We start from the raw sequence: 15,453 nt of genomic DNA on the forward strand, positions 1-15,453 counted from the left end.
CGACACGCGCTCCTTCTCGCCGTTCGCGATCACCTGCGGGCATCGAGACGAGAAGATTCACCTCGTCCGAGTTTGGGACGGCCGATCGGTCGAAACAAGGACGGGGCCGAGGGCTCGTTCTCACGTTACACCCAAACCGAGTCACTTAGTACAGACCACAATAAGCGGACGAATCAACACAGCTTCAGGTTGGCGCAGGCCGGGCCTCCGTTTCTACAACATGTGACATCTCAGGCTGTCTGGGTGAATCGAATCAAACCGTGATGAAGAGGATGAAGATAATTATTTGACTTACAACCTAAAACCAGAGTCAAATCGCTTGGTTTGAACCATTCGAATGCTGAACAGTACTCCCCCCTTTCAGCAGGGACGGCTCTGCCGCCTGCTGTAAACAAAATGGCCCTTTTGGGACATTAATAAACAAACTTTAACTCGTCTCGGAATATCACCGCCGCGTGAAATCACCGACACCGGAACCACGGATAGTTTGAGGGAGGGCAGCTCGTGTTTCTCGCTTGCTTAATTTTAGCCGCAAGCAGCTCTTTGGCCTTCAGCCTGATGTTTGGCCAGGAGCGCCCCCCCCCCCCGCCCCCGTCGCATTTCACTTCTCCCCGTAGTGGATCAGGGATGCCTCCCGATCCTGATCGAGGCCCCACCTCTTGACCCACATAGACTCGCGCCTGTAAAGACATGCTAGCGTGCTACAAATAAATGATCACTCTCAATGTCGCGGTCTATGGAACGGAAGAGCAAAAAGTACAAAAGGAAAAGAATCTTTGATGCGGATCCACGTAGAGAACGGAGGCGATCGCCGATCCGAGGTCTAATGACGAGAGCGAATTTGAACGAGCGTCGTTCCGAACTCAAAACGCCTCAGAGTAGACCAGGCGGGGGCCGCGGCGTACGGAGCGCACGCTTCGAGCATCATGTGGTGAGAACACACAGCCTTGTTGTTTCCAGTCTGCAGAATGAGACAGTGCTGTGGTATTACACCCCCCCCCCCCCCCCCCCCCCCCGGATCATTATGGCTGAGCCATGTGAAACTGCTCAAAAAGGACTCCTCGTCATGTTTCGGCTGACGTGTAACGCATCGATGAACGAGAGTCATCTGCAGATGACCGCCTTCAAAAGAAAAGAACAAATTCATTCAGTTTCTAACATTTCCTTCGTTCTTCGGCGAGCCGAGGGTCCTGCACATCATTTTGGATACGTGCCGTGGGAAAGATTTCTCCCTAAAATCCTTTTTCCACGGAACACGAGACGCCGCTACGCATCACAGCCAGCTAGCTGGTACAAAAACAGATGACCCGACAATCACATCCCCACGGACAAAACACAAATGTTATTTATCACAAAGACGCGGCCATTTATTCATTCATCTTCTTGAAGACGAGGCAGGTCTGTTGGTACACCCCGGATGAGGCGCCAGCTCATTGCAACAGCTAAAACTCCGTGGTTATGATGTCGGTCAAAAAACAAACAAACAAACAAACAAAAAAAAGTCCGTCACATTGAAACAGGAAGTAGATTTAATGTTAGAAATAGCTCAGCAGTCCTACAACTTCAGATCAGTCAGCTGACGCACAGCAGAAAAACAAAACTGAAACTAAATCAGACAACGCTTCTTAAAATTACGAAGATGTTTAGTGTCGCCTTTTAGACAATTTTATACAAAAAGATTTAGAAATTTCTCAAATTAAACTAAAGTCCATCTTAAAATACCCCCCCCCCCCCCCCTCATATCATTTGATCGAGTTTCATGAGCAGAACTAATCAATGCTTGTTTTATTTAATAATTAATCCCATGGGATCTTTTGTCGAAGCAGTCTGCATGAAAATGAGCTGCATTTCTCTGCACATTTAATAAAGCAATACTTTATATCTTATACCCACATTTAAAAAAAACACTCGTTCTGCACCACAAGCTCATGACCTACATACATGTTGTTGGATTTTTAAAGCAAACCGTGCATGGTATAACAAAGCTCAAAAAAAAAAAAAAGGACGAAACTAATATGACAGAGCTCGTGCAAATAAATGAAGTAATTCTCCAGATAGAGAAATCAGCAGCAACTATCCTTGTTCAAATCCGTGAAAACAGAAAATGTGAGAAAATAAATGAAATGGCTGCGTTCAAATGATTCAATATGTGGCCGTAAAGTCACAGAGGGCAAAGATTTCACGGGCGCAGATCGTTTGACATTCAAAACCAAAATGACCAGCAGACGCAGGAGAGGCCATTTGCTTATTGATCACAAAGGAGGAAGAGGCAGCGAGGAAATGAAAAACAGGTGACGTCACCGAGGCGAGGAGAGGAAAGGTAGACGGAGACAAAGACCGGCTCTGATAGGGCGCTGACAAACAAAACAGCAGCGGTGCAGGGGGGGGGCATACAAAGGAGAGGAGATGTGCATGTAGTGTCTGCGTGGGGGGGGCGAGGGGGCTGCAGCACATACAGCATGACAACACGCAATCTGCATTCTGACTGAGCCTGAAGAGGATCCTTCCTTATCATGCACCTGTGTCCTTTGGGGGGGGGGGGGCATTAACTCCTTGAACCCCCCCCCCCCCCTAATCATGGGAAACAGAAGCACCCAGGGACGATTTAGAGTCTCTGAACGAAAGGAGTCGTGCAAAACAAACCAGCACGAACACCGAAGGTGTTTGGAGAGGGGAGGAGCGGCGCCGCTAGGTAGGACGGCACGGACAACAAAGGCCGTGGAAAACAAACAGGATGAAAGGAAAAAACAAAAACGACAGACGGCAGACAGACAAGTCCACGTGCACGAGATAAACGATCGGACTCGTAGCTGTGGCGAGGTGCCGTTTAGAACCGCAGACAAACGAGGGGGGGGGGGTATTCGTTAGCCTTCTCGTTCACGCACAAATGATCCCAGAACTACAGACAAGCCAGCAGGTTGTTCTGCAAACGCCTCGGCTTTGTTCAAAGCCAAGACTACGATGTAGTCCAAAAACAACAACAACAACAACAACAAGGGGGGGGGGGGCAAACACCAACATGAAGAGCAGCCTGAACCCAACGTGCAACTAGAAAGCAGAACAAAAGGGTTCTAATCCCTCCTTGCTCACATTCCTCTGCGTTCAGCTCCATTTCTAGACACAGCTCTGTGGCCTGAGGACTGCAGCGGGGACAGCGCCCCCGCGCGGCCGCACACTGAACAACAGAGACGGAGGAGAAAAACAACTTTGATTGGCAGTCCGGGTTCGGCCAGCTTTTCTACAGGACAATTAAAGTCGGGACCGGCTGAACAATGACTTTCCTGTCCTAATCGGATTGAATGCATTTATACACAAGTATGTCCTCTACAGGCGTCCTCATATCTTTATATATATATATATGTATATGTAATATTCCACGGTGCATTACTGTGAGCGTTTATCTCCCTAAGATCTGTGGGAAAGCTACAGAAATAAAAGTCACGATGCATGAAGATGCCATTGTTACAATAAAAATAGCAAAAACTGATCAGAACAAATGCGAATTTACAAAGGCTCTCCTTTTTATTTTTATTTTATTTACAGATTTGAGAGTGAATCGTCACGTTTTCACAAGTAATCTAATGAAAGGTTTATTGGCGTTGAGGACAGGTAATAGTTCCTACCCGCACGGATCAATACTTCTATTAATTGCTCCTCTCGAGTGGTTTGACTGTGACGTAACGCCCGCCGTTAGCGTTAGCGTTAACGTCTGCTAGCGGAACTTAGAGCCGCTGCGAACATCACTTAAAAAGTTTCACGACGCGGAGAAGCTTTTAAAGACAACCTTTAACTTGCCCGTTTGGTCTGCTAGTCGCCCAAAATGGGTCGCCGAACAAGCTAAAATAAAAATAAATAAAAAAGAGAGAGAGAGAAAAGCTAAAGAGGATTTAGGGTAAATCAGGTATTTTTAAGAAGGGTTATATATATAAAAAAAAACATCCTTCTGTAAATGAATGAACGTCACTCAGGCTAGCCCGCTAGCCGCTAAACTTCTCCCAGCTCGACTTCCACCGTACCTGCTTCTGAACTCGCTGGCACTGGCTCCTGAGGGGGTACTCCATTTGATTCGCACAGAGGATCATTTTATCCCCCCCCAAAAAAAATAAACAATAAGTGTCTGCTACTGCATCAAAGCGGCTCCGTCGCAGCTTAGCGAACAAAGGCAGAGAAGCTACCTCCGCTCACAGCGACCCCCGCTCCGCAGCCGCAGACTCCCGACTGAGAGGAGAGGAAAGCTTCCCGAGCAGAGCTGACAGCTCCGGTAACAGCGCGACCAATCAGAGCTCAGGGGGGGCGGGGCTGGCTGGAGGCTCAGATGCTAATTCATTCTGTCGACGTCAGCTCAGGGGGGGGAGGAGCAACCGAGAGCAGACATCATTGCTTTGTAAATGAAGGGATCTGGAACACTTTCACTAACTTGTGCACTAAAAATGTGCCCGATTACAAAGCAAGGGATGCTGAGGAAGAATCCTGGATCTAAATAGGCTTTACAAGATGAAACCAGATCACCGCCTCACATTAAAGGGTTCTAATCTGGACCCTTTCTGTATGGAGTCTCAATGTTCTGGTCTCTTTCTCCCGCAGCCCAAACATATGGAGGGTCGGGGGCTAAAACGTGATTAAAAACTGAACAATGATCATTCCATTTCACATCTCTGCTTCCCTGAATGTATTTACTCCCCATTCGGTCCACAGTACATGCTGATGTCCCACAAAGCCAGGTCTGAGGTGGCACGTGTCCAAGGCAACAGGAAGACAGTTATTTTTCTGTTTGTTATTCAAATAAAGAACTAACTGCTACTCAGGCTTATTGTCGCGTGGTTTGGGCGCATACTCGTCTTTGTTATCAGTTGGAAATCTGACAAATGCCCTACTTCCCTTATGAAAATGATTCGATATGAAAGGATTCCTGACAAGGAAGTTTTCACTCTGATGAAATTTCTACACTAGACCAAGTTTGTGCAAGTCTGGGTCCCCCCCCTCCCCCCCTACATTGGCCAAAATAAAACTATCTACCTCTGAGTGCAATAAATGGCGACTAATAGATTTAGTTTATATCCGCATGCCACAGGATACGTCTGATACTTACCGGTACCTTTCTTCCATCATGCTACATCAAATGCAATCTACCACAGAATTTAGGAATAAATAACGCCATCAAGGGAAATCAGGCAGTGAACTTGAACTACTTTCATCACACAGGTTTTATGACGTCAACAAATTTGTTCCTTAGAAACTAAGTCCTTTTGCCTCTCCTGCCTGTTGCAGCAAAATGGAAAAAATGCTGCCTGCTGACTCCACACCGCAGAGGCTGAACATCCAAACTGGGCTGCCTTCTGCTTTTCCTGCTTAATCACACTGGCGTTAAGCTTTAGGTCACTCTACTGCAACATTTAGGCTCTGTGAAGTCACCCATTTATGTATTTCCTCCGTATCAGAATCCTCTACTTACTACAAACCAGGTCTTTGTCTCCTTTTAAATAACTGGACAGGAAGCGATGTTTGTATTCAGAAAGGTACATGCAGTTTAGATTAGACCCCCCCCCCCCCCCCTGAATACTGTACACACCTTTAGTGTGCAGTTAAATGTTCGTGTAACTTTAGACATTTCTGTTCAAGTCGTGCTTCCATGTTAAGAAATTCAAAGAAAAGCAAAAGACCAACAAAAAATATCCTTTATTTAAATTCTACTAACGAACTGATGAACCGTTCATGCAGCCAAGGCATAACTTCTACGTAAAACATCTCTCCAGATTGGCAAATCAGCCGATGCAACGGACTGCTGGGGCAGCAAACAAAATGCAGCGATTGTGCAAAAAAAGAAAGAACCGAAGACAACTCAGTTCATTACACACGAATAATAAGCTCTGACTCATCTGAACGCGGATGAATAATCTGAAATCACAACGGAAGAACCAAGTATCACAAGATATTATAACGTCACTAAAATACATTGCAACATGAAATAACGTCAGTTTCATTCAAGGCCGAGAGCTTTGTCAAGAAAGTTCGCAAAAAGCTTTGGCTGTCCGGGCGAGAAGCGCCTCAGACCAGACAGATCCATGGTCTTCAGGGTTTCTTCCAGGGTGCTGAAAGATAATAATTAGCATTTTACTTACTCTACTCAATAGCCTGACAAGAATTCATTTTACATTCGTGGGGAAACACACCTGCATGTGCAGTACAACAGGTGGGAGTCCATGTGGAGCTGCATGGCCAGCTCAATCTGGTGGTTGTTCATCAGCTTGTCATTGACGACAACCAGCAGAGGCTTGTCTGCACCCAGCGCCTCCAAACAGCTCCCTGACCCTGAAAAAAAAAAAAACAAGATTCAAACTCACAACCAGAAGGACAACGAGTTTCTTTACTTGGAGGTGAATATACATCTATGTGTGTCTTTCTCCACGCGTGTCCTTGGACAGACATTTGCTCACCTGCGTGGCTGATGACGAGGTCCGCCTGCTTGAACTCTTCTTCTATGGAGTTCTTGAATCGGAACACCTCCAGCTTGACGTGTGGACAGGCGTCAGCGGTTGGAAGGACATTTCCTCTTCCAACCTGAAGAACCAAACGTCCGTAGCCACGAGCCTTTAAAACCTGCGGTGTGGAAAACGCTCACAAATTAACACTTACGTTGATCTTCAGACAGATACCATTTGGACAGTAAAGCCATTTCCTTAAATATAATCAATCACCGGTTCCTCGATGCCCTTCCCTGATACAAGTTCGTGTTTATAATTATTTGACTCACATGTCAACCCCCAAGGAGCCCATTTATTTCTCGTTACTGTATAGCGTTATAGTTTCGTACGGAAACCGGTTAAACCTCAGCTTGAAGGCTGTTCTTGCCTGAACATTCTCCGACGACGTGACGCTTTCGATGAGCTCGTCGAAGCTCGTGGTGCCCACAGTCACAAACACCGTCTTCATGGCCGCCGGGGTGAAAACCGACGGTCATCAGCGGCGTTAAAGCGTTTTAAACACTCCTCCAACAGCCCATGTTCAACGTGCCGCTCGGTAGAGCAGTGCTACTCCACCAACAGCCAGAGAACTGACGGCTACTTCCGCATTAATCGGATTACGTCATAGCCCGAACTGCGGTTGAAGCTACGCTGCCGCCTAGAGGTGTGGAGGTGTACAACAGTTCCTGTTAGACAGAAAGCCCCTCTACTCTCTCTTCTCTTTATATGTACACGCTTGTCTTTGGCTACTTGCTACTTGGTTTCATTCAAATTAGATGCTAAAACCAACATATCTTTGCACACTTTTTAAAACTGTCCCTAGAACCACATATACTTAAAATGTATTTTCCTCTCAAAGCACCCGGAGCAGAAGAGCGGCCGGATGATTCATAGATGTCAGTGAATCCTCCTCACGCAGCAGCGGCCGCTGCTTTTATTAGCAGGGTTCTTACACGGCCACTGGGCAAAACGGTGCTTTGCTCATTTCATTACCAGGATCCTAAGAAGCTGAAATTAGAAATGATCAGTTCAAGGTCAGCAGAAGGAAAACAAAGAGTCACAAATAACTGGTTTTGTTTAATTATACTGTAAAACTCTGCTCCATGACAAATCAGAAAAGCCAGCATGTTATCACCGAATAACGACAACTCTCCATCTCAGAATAAAAAATGAAAAGACATGACACTAGGGTGCAACAGAAAATATTTAAGGCTCTGTTAAATCCTCAGCTTCCCCCCCCAAAAAAGAATAATGTACCACATATCCTGAAAAACGCACAAATAAGCATAAACTAGTATAAAATCAGTCTAAAATTGGCTACCTATGTAATTAGATTTTTAATAAATAGGCTACTATAAGAAAAAGAAAAATACAGAAGTTACATTTGATTAACTGCGCCTGAACTTTTAGCAAACCACATTGCAGCAAGTTATCAGATGACGAGAAATGTCCTGAAATGAAAGCAACACACACATGTAGCGAAACACAAATATGAATTGCGAGATTCCTTTGGTCATTCCAAAATCATTCTCCCACGGATACCTCGAGAAAACTGAAAATGGAAGACCAGTTTCCACACGATTCATGCCTTACAGACGCCCTAGGCTAAAAGCAATAAAATGGCTCTTCTTTACCACCTCAAGTTGAATTAGTAGAACATTTTCAGTTTTGAGCATGCACGTTTTGAGCCTAGTGCTTCAGGATACTGCAGTAATTAAAATATAAATACTTCAACAACAGGCTGGTGGATCAAATGACCTCCCTGTTTGATTTAAGTCTCACTGGCTTAATCAACAAAGTTGCGCATCCAGCCTCGTTTTGTGAAAGACAAATTATAACACTGTAACTACACTTCTGTTACAGGTTGCGTCAGTCAGGAGACTTCTTCTGGACAAGATTTTAACGATAGCATTGGCAGTATAGCTGGGCAGCAAACTGCTCACGGCATGCGTGCTTAAAAGTCAAAATGTTTCATTACGAAATACTCTGTCGAATTCCAAACGCCATACATAATACAAGTAATAATAAAAGTATATAATAGTGATTAAAGCAGCTTTAAAAAGAAGCTGTGACCTTACCAACCCTCTTTATTATTTCGGGGATACGTCCAACTGAGAAAGATAAAATAAGAGAGAAATTCTGAGTTGGCCATTCTTGCTTTTTTCGGCGCATGTCTCTCTGACCCCCATCTTGTGTCATCGCGAAGGCCGTTAAGGTTGCAGCAGAAACATTTCAACAGTTATGATAATCAAAAAATAGGATGCCGTCTTTCTTGTCGGATGCTCTGTGATAGACCGTCAGAAACTTAACCAGCTGTGGCGAGCTTCGGTCGGTAGGTCCAAAGGTCCGGTTGAGATGCACGGCTCATCAAAATCACCGATCCAGGCAAATCATGCATCTGCAGAAACAAAAGAGGGACACCGAACATGCTTAAACGGCTGAAAATAGAGAACGGCACTGCGAATCTGTGTGGGCAGTGGTTAACGCAGGCAACATCTGTCGCCATCTAAAGCGAACTTCCTGTTTTGGAACAGAACTTCTTTACAGGATGCCACATTTTCCTCTTTCTGCACCTCAGCCCAGCGCAGGGCTTCATGAGAGCTCTTCGTACGCTCGTGTGCATCATGCCACACATTTTCTGCAGCGATACGACAAGAAGCTAACCCCGACGGTTTGCAAGTGGCAGCACCCACCCACCCACAAACCCCACGACACCTTCACGCTGCACTAAAACATCACGCTCACATCCACGGGCCACATTCGTCAACAGCCAGCGAACTATAATTACAACACAAATACACACACTGCAGTGACATTTTAAATTAGAGCGAGGCCAGCTGTGTGTGTGTGTGTGTGTGTATGAATCCAAAGGAAGGTAGGAATGGCAGTGCTTGTACCTCGTCCTCACTGGACCACACAAGCCGTGCAGCACTGTTCCTGCTTCTCTGGTAGCGTGGAGTAATTCATCTGTCGGACGATCTCTGCAAACAGCTCGTCCACCATCGTCTTGCTCTTGGCAGATGTTTCAATGAAAGGGCAGCCCCACTCTTGAGCCAGAGCTCGCCCGTCTGACCCAGCGACCTCGCGCTCAGATTCCAGGTCGACTTTGTTCCCCACCAGGATCAACGGCACCTTCTCGAAGCGCTTCACGCGGACTATTTGGTCTCGCATTGGTCTGATGTCCTGATGGATGAGGAGGGAGAGGATATGAGTGCGGGATCTCCAATGGAACCAACAAGCTGGCATTCAGGACTGGGACAAGATAGCGAAGAAGTTGTTTTCCAGTTCCATGCTAGAACTTATTGGGAGATTTTAAACACGGAGTGACAAATGCATCATAAAAGTAAGTAATCGCAGTATAGTTTAAAAAAGTCTGCATACTTTTTACAAAAGAGGACAGAATGCCACCACGGTGTGTAAAATAATATTATAGTCCACTGGCTTTGCATCATTTCCGGTTTAGTAGATCCTGTGACCCGGAATTTCATAGGAAGCAGTCAGGAAATACGAATTCTGCATCTTGTCCAGAGGAGAGACGGGGACTCTATCGGTAGATGGATGCTGAGGATGGACCTGCCAGGGGACAGGGCTAGAGGACGACCCGGGAGACGATACATGGACGTAGTGAGGGAGGACGATGCAAAGGACAGGCTAAAGTGGAGAACGTTGGGTTGCTGTGGCAACCCCACAGGGGACAAGAAGATAGTACAGTAGTAGTAGTCAATAAAAACAGGTATTGGTGACTTCAAATATTATACTGCAAATAATGGTAGTTTTCTTTCCTCCTGACATTTCAGTATTTTGACATATTGGAATGTTTGTTTAAAATGAAGCTTTGATGTGTCTGTTTTCCTGCACACATCTAACTCTGAACTCATTGTACGACCAGATATCTCAGATCGTCTCGCTCTGGAATTACAGTAAAGGAAAGTTCCCATGGGCGTGTGTACTTGTTACATTTTCCATTCGCGTCGTTTTGAAAATGACTTAAAAGCTCAATTTTACTCAGCAATCCTGTCTGTCTGAGCGTTATCCTCAGCTGGGCTCTTCTTCAAACGCATCGACGTTTGCGGAACATGCCAGCGCAGAACCGCCTACACAAAAATGCGAAATCGCCATGGGGAGCATCCTCTTAGGAACAGCACTCTGGCTTTGAAACGACACAACAATAAATGTTTGCTGTTTTTTTTCAAATCTCAAATTCATGTTCAACTGATCAGAGTCATTTTGATTACAATCACGGTGCAGTCCGCAGCACTGGTGTGCGCGAATAAGAGCCAGGTCCGGTGCTCAACACCGATCTAGTCGGATCCCCGCGTATGCATTTGCTTTCAGTGTGGAATACCTGGAATGACTGCTGGTTGACCAGGCTGTAGACCAGGATGAACCCCTGGCCGTTCTTTATGTACAGATCCCTCATGGAGGCGAACTGCTCCGTCCCCGCAGTGTCGAGGATCTCGAGCACGGAAGGCGACGAATCCACCTCGATCTCTTTTCGGTAAAAGTCCTCGATGGTCGGGTCGTACTTCTCGATGAAGGTGCCGGTGACGAACTGGACGGTCAGCGCGGACTTACCGACACCGCCGCTGCCCAGCACGACCACTTTGTATTCTTTCATTGGGGCGGTCGCGCAGGCTAACGTAGCAGCTAACGACTTAGCTACACCGCTATACTCGCTCTAGAAACATTTATCAGGTCGGATAAAGAGCAAACGAGCGGATTTACAAATGCAACGCGCTATAAAAAAACAAAAAAAACTAGTCTTCATTCACCTGAACCCGAATTAGCTCTCATACTCGCACTTTTCTTTCTACGCTACGTTGTTAGCCCGCGAGTAAAAGTTTGTGTCCGTTGTCGCTAACTCCGTCGCTAGCTAACTGTCGCTAGCTAACCCTGGCGCTAGCTAATTGTCGCTAGCTAACTGTCGCTAGCTAACGCTGAAGCTAGCTCGCTTCTGGCTAAACTCGCGATGTCCCATGCTCAAGGCTTCACACACCCCGATCTGATGAGCCAGACGTACCGGCGAACTTGCTGTCTAGCTACAGACAACAAGCGAGAACAACACGCCTTACATTTCCTCCTCAGAAGACATGCCAGCTAGTCGCTACACGAACACATACCAGCCCCGCCGGACGGCCGTCCGTTCGGGCCTAGTTCTGGTTCCGGCCCGGCGCTTCCGAACGCCAGCGTGTGATCAACTGACAGATCTGCGAGCACGCATCATAGTCCGATGGTGTTGGAGTTCCAGTTTGACTCCAGTTGTGCAGATACGACAGCATAAAGGGCGGCTTTTCCTACCGACTGATCTCCTGAAGCTAACAGCTTCGTTTCCGCTAACGACAAAAACCCGCTGTGAAGATTTTCAGAATAAAAGCTTATTACTTCCGCCGAGGAGGTTAAGTTTTGGCGAGCGTTGGTTTGTTTGTCTGTCTGTTAGCAAAATAATTCAAAACGTTACAACCGGATCTTGATGAGAATTTTAGGAAATGTTGGGAATGTTACCAGGAACAGATGATTACATTTTGGTGATGATCCAGAAGAGATTCTGGATCACTTTGAAATGTTTGTTGACATTGGAGTCAATGGAGCTTCAAAATTTGTTCCTCAATATCTCAATTGATGTCATGTAGGGTGGGGACTACCTTATCGGCGGATTTCATCTGGGTCGGATGCAGAAATAGGTTAAAAAAAAACAAAGAATATAACATTTTAACATTGAAAATCCCATTTACAGATTAAAAAATCTGTTAATATTATTTGAAAGACCCTGGTTTGCAACCTTGAGCCCACAAATAGTTTTACAGGTACAAACACAACTTGTACAACAAAATTAAATTTGAATGACCATATGCAAAATTTTATATCATGGTAGTCTGTATCGAAATGAATTGATTTAGAATGACAAGAACTATGAGATAACTGTACTTTTTACATGATTAAAACCAAAAGATTTTTCTGTCTTCAGGTAGATTGCCTTCTCTTAATATGCTGCAGTCAGTAATGTAGAGGTAGGGTGAGCGACAAAAGAAAACCTTTCTGTAAAACTGTAAAATAAATATTCAGTTACAATGTTTTAAATTTAAATTCTTAGGTTATGTTTTATGTGTTTGTTACATTCTGTTTTCTTTCCAGCACATGCCTGGGTGAGTATTTCCTTTGTGATTACAAATTAGTTTGTCAAAAATCACTTTCGATTTGGTCCAATAGACAAACTTGCCATAATATTGTCTGTTAAAATATTGCATAATTAACTCAATTTCATTTTAGTTAAGGCATGCATGTAATAATTACCTTAAAAAAAAGATGTATGGTAGGTTCTTATCTGCACTATTAAACTTTCATGATTAATTTACATTGTGAAAATTGAGATAGCCATATAAATATCATTTAGCAATTCACACTTTGAAATGTAGACATTTTGGACACAAATGGTAGACGCCTCTTTTAAGGAGATACTGAACAAAACACACCACAAGAGGATCACAATTATGACTTTAATTAAAGGTTGAAAGGAACTCATCATAGGCACAGTAACTTACTCTTAATAGGTTTACGCTGCAAAATAAATTGGCATGTAGCACAGCAACACATACAAGCACCACAGGCAGAAAACAGAGTGAAACGATAGATGGCTAAGAAATAGCAACCACTTTCAATTCAAGACTATCAGAGTTTTTCATATGGCTTAGTCCTAAAGTCTTTGGCCCTCGCCATCTTCCACAAGTCACCATTCAGTCGTACTCAATTCAACAAGGACTCATCCACAGTATGGTTAAAATAAAGGTTTAAGTTTACATACACTCAATGCACATGTTGTTTGAAGTCAATTAGATGTAAATCATAAAAGAAAACTACACCACGCATAACAAAGGCACAGATACTAATGTGTTACTGTATTGTAAATGAATGTTAGCAATGAACAAATTCACAAACGTCCTTCCCCACTGGTGACTGGGAACCTGCAGTACATCCACTCCACATGTACATGTATTTGTCTCCATGTGGAGTCGGAGGGCTGTGAACCCATTTGCCAGAATGACTCATTCAATCCACCACGAGGACAAGTGCCATGGCAACAAAATCATTGGCTCTAATAGCAACTGAAGAGCACACGTCCATGAAGAAACAGGGTTGCATAAAGATGTTGCGGCTCCTGCGAGAATGGTTTTGGAAACCCGGGTTATTTTGACTAGAATCCTGAGGAGAATTCAGATTTATTGTTATTTTGGACATTGACAAAGAGGAGACAAAGAATAACCGTTCCAAAAATGATGGAACTAAAGCAAATTTAAAACCCTGCGAGATGATTTCACACCTAGTCTGGTTCCTCTAGCTGCTCCTCCTTTCCTCCTGTAGGTGGCGCTACTCTGTGCTTTATTTTGGTGCATTACTGTGGGCAGGTCTGCATAAGCACTTTCGTAGGGGCAAGGTCAGAACGGGCTTATGACACGTATGTGTTCCAGGCTGACTATTTCTTGAGATCTACCTTCCTCGTTTGAGATATTGACGAACTAGAACATTCCACTAATTGAACATACAAAGCTTCTTTTAATAAAGCGAACCAATTATGTTTTACAGCTAGTCAATGTCATGCTTGGCAAAGACTAGGGCTCTGGCAAATAAAGATAACGACAGATCCCTCAAAGCAATCTTATAATAAAATTATAGAAATACTAATATCATTAAGAATACATATAGGTTATTTTTTTAAATCAATTCTTTTCTCTATATTCAAAATAAATTTTGAGTATTTTGACATTGTTATGTACATAAGTGCAAACAAGGTGAACATCACACATTCATATATTGTACACCTCAGCAAGGATCGACATCACCCAGCACAGCTGGGCAGGAAGAGACTTCTGGACCACCTTCTTGACCGTGAATGAAACAGAACTAATGAAAGAGAGCTCGAACCTCTGAACAGAGGACACTGAGCGTGGGCCTACAGCCTACAGGAGGCGAACAGTGAGGACTGAGGGGGGGCTGATGAAGATGAAGATCTTTCTATTAGTCCAAAAGCCTCTTTACCTTCCTGACAGATAGGTGTTAGCTTCAAATGTATTTTTTTCAAAAAATGTCAAAACAAAACAAATCAAAAGAAACAACCGGTCTCTCCGAAGGACCTTTGGAATTTACAAGAATCAAAGTTTCCCGTACAAAATATTGATCACTTCTTAATAACAAGACAAACTAATTAGACATTCCCTTTTTGAATACGTTAGTGTTGTGTGTCATTTCAAGTGTGAAAAGATCAGAATCAGGATAGTAGGAAGGTAGCCATGTTGTTATTTTGTTGCCACAGCAACAGCAACTATTACCATTAACATTGATTCTATCAATGTATACAAATGATTTTTATATATTTTCTTTCTTGTTGGTCTACTCAAACTATTAATGATGTATACATTTTCTTATTTTCATGCTATGTTTCAATGTTAGATAAAAAAAAGAAGCTAAACTTATTAATACATGTGACTATCATAACACACTTATAACATCTTTATACAGTGATTGTGACATAAGGCCCTTTGTTTGTGTCCACATGCTAAAGGATCTGCATATTCTAGAGTAATGATTCATAACTAAATGAGAAAAATGCAATGAAGCCAAAAGAAAATCAATACGAGAAAAAAAGGAGGAAAAGTAGCACAAAAAAAACGTTTTACTGCCACACACACCACAATTCCCTTAAATAACAAGCTCACAGGCATCAATACATATTCCTAAATCTATATTCCAATGCCCCTCATGAGGCACATTTTTAAAGATCAAGTATTCTGTTTTTCTTTTCTTTTTTCCAGCTGACAGCATTTTGTGAAGGCATAATGATGTAAAGGGCGGAGGCGAAGAAGGCCAGAGAGAGAGATGGGGTTTCTTGGCTGGACAAAGCTACGCTCAAAGATTTAGAAGAACCAATTTGTCTGAACATTCTGATGATCAGGTTTATTGATTAGTGGGAATATGATTTCTGCTGAAATTCTTCAAATAG

The 15,453-nt window shown here is 43.9% G+C and overlaps 2 protein-coding genes across 2 annotated transcripts; both read right to left on the reverse strand.

Annotated features, from left to right (window-relative positions):
- Positions 1–5,664: 5,664 nt before the first annotated feature.
- Positions 5,665–7,033, reverse strand: LOC137914862 (UDP-N-acetylglucosamine transferase subunit ALG13-like). The gene is made up of 4 exons (XM_068758358.1): positions 6,850–7,033; positions 6,435–6,597; positions 6,171–6,309; positions 5,665–6,089 (listed from the first exon to the last, which is right to left on the reverse strand). The coding sequence occupies exons 1-4, from the start codon at positions 6,928–6,930 to the stop codon at positions 5,978–5,980; spliced, it is 495 nt and encodes a 164-aa protein (XP_068614459.1). The 5' UTR covers positions 6,931–7,033; the 3' UTR covers positions 5,665–5,977.
- A 499-nt stretch (positions 7,034–7,532) lies between these two features.
- On the reverse strand, positions 7,533–11,079 carry LOC137914876 (ras-related protein Rap-2c-like). Its single transcript, XM_068758371.1, has 3 exons — positions 10,807–11,079; positions 9,359–9,644; positions 7,533–8,859 (listed from the first exon to the last, which is right to left on the reverse strand). Exons 1-2 carry the CDS (start codon positions 11,077–11,079, stop codon positions 9,366–9,368), a joined length of 552 nt encoding a protein of 183 aa, XP_068614472.1. The 3' UTR covers positions 7,533–8,859; positions 9,359–9,365.
- Between the last annotated feature and the right edge of the window lie 4,374 nt (positions 11,080–15,453).

This window comes from Brachionichthys hirsutus, unplaced genomic scaffold (assembly GCF_040956055.1).
Source record: "Brachionichthys hirsutus isolate HB-005 unplaced genomic scaffold, CSIRO-AGI_Bhir_v1 contig_1472, whole genome shotgun sequence".
Classification (NCBI taxonomy): Eukaryota; Metazoa; Chordata; class Actinopteri; order Lophiiformes; family Brachionichthyidae; genus Brachionichthys; species Brachionichthys hirsutus.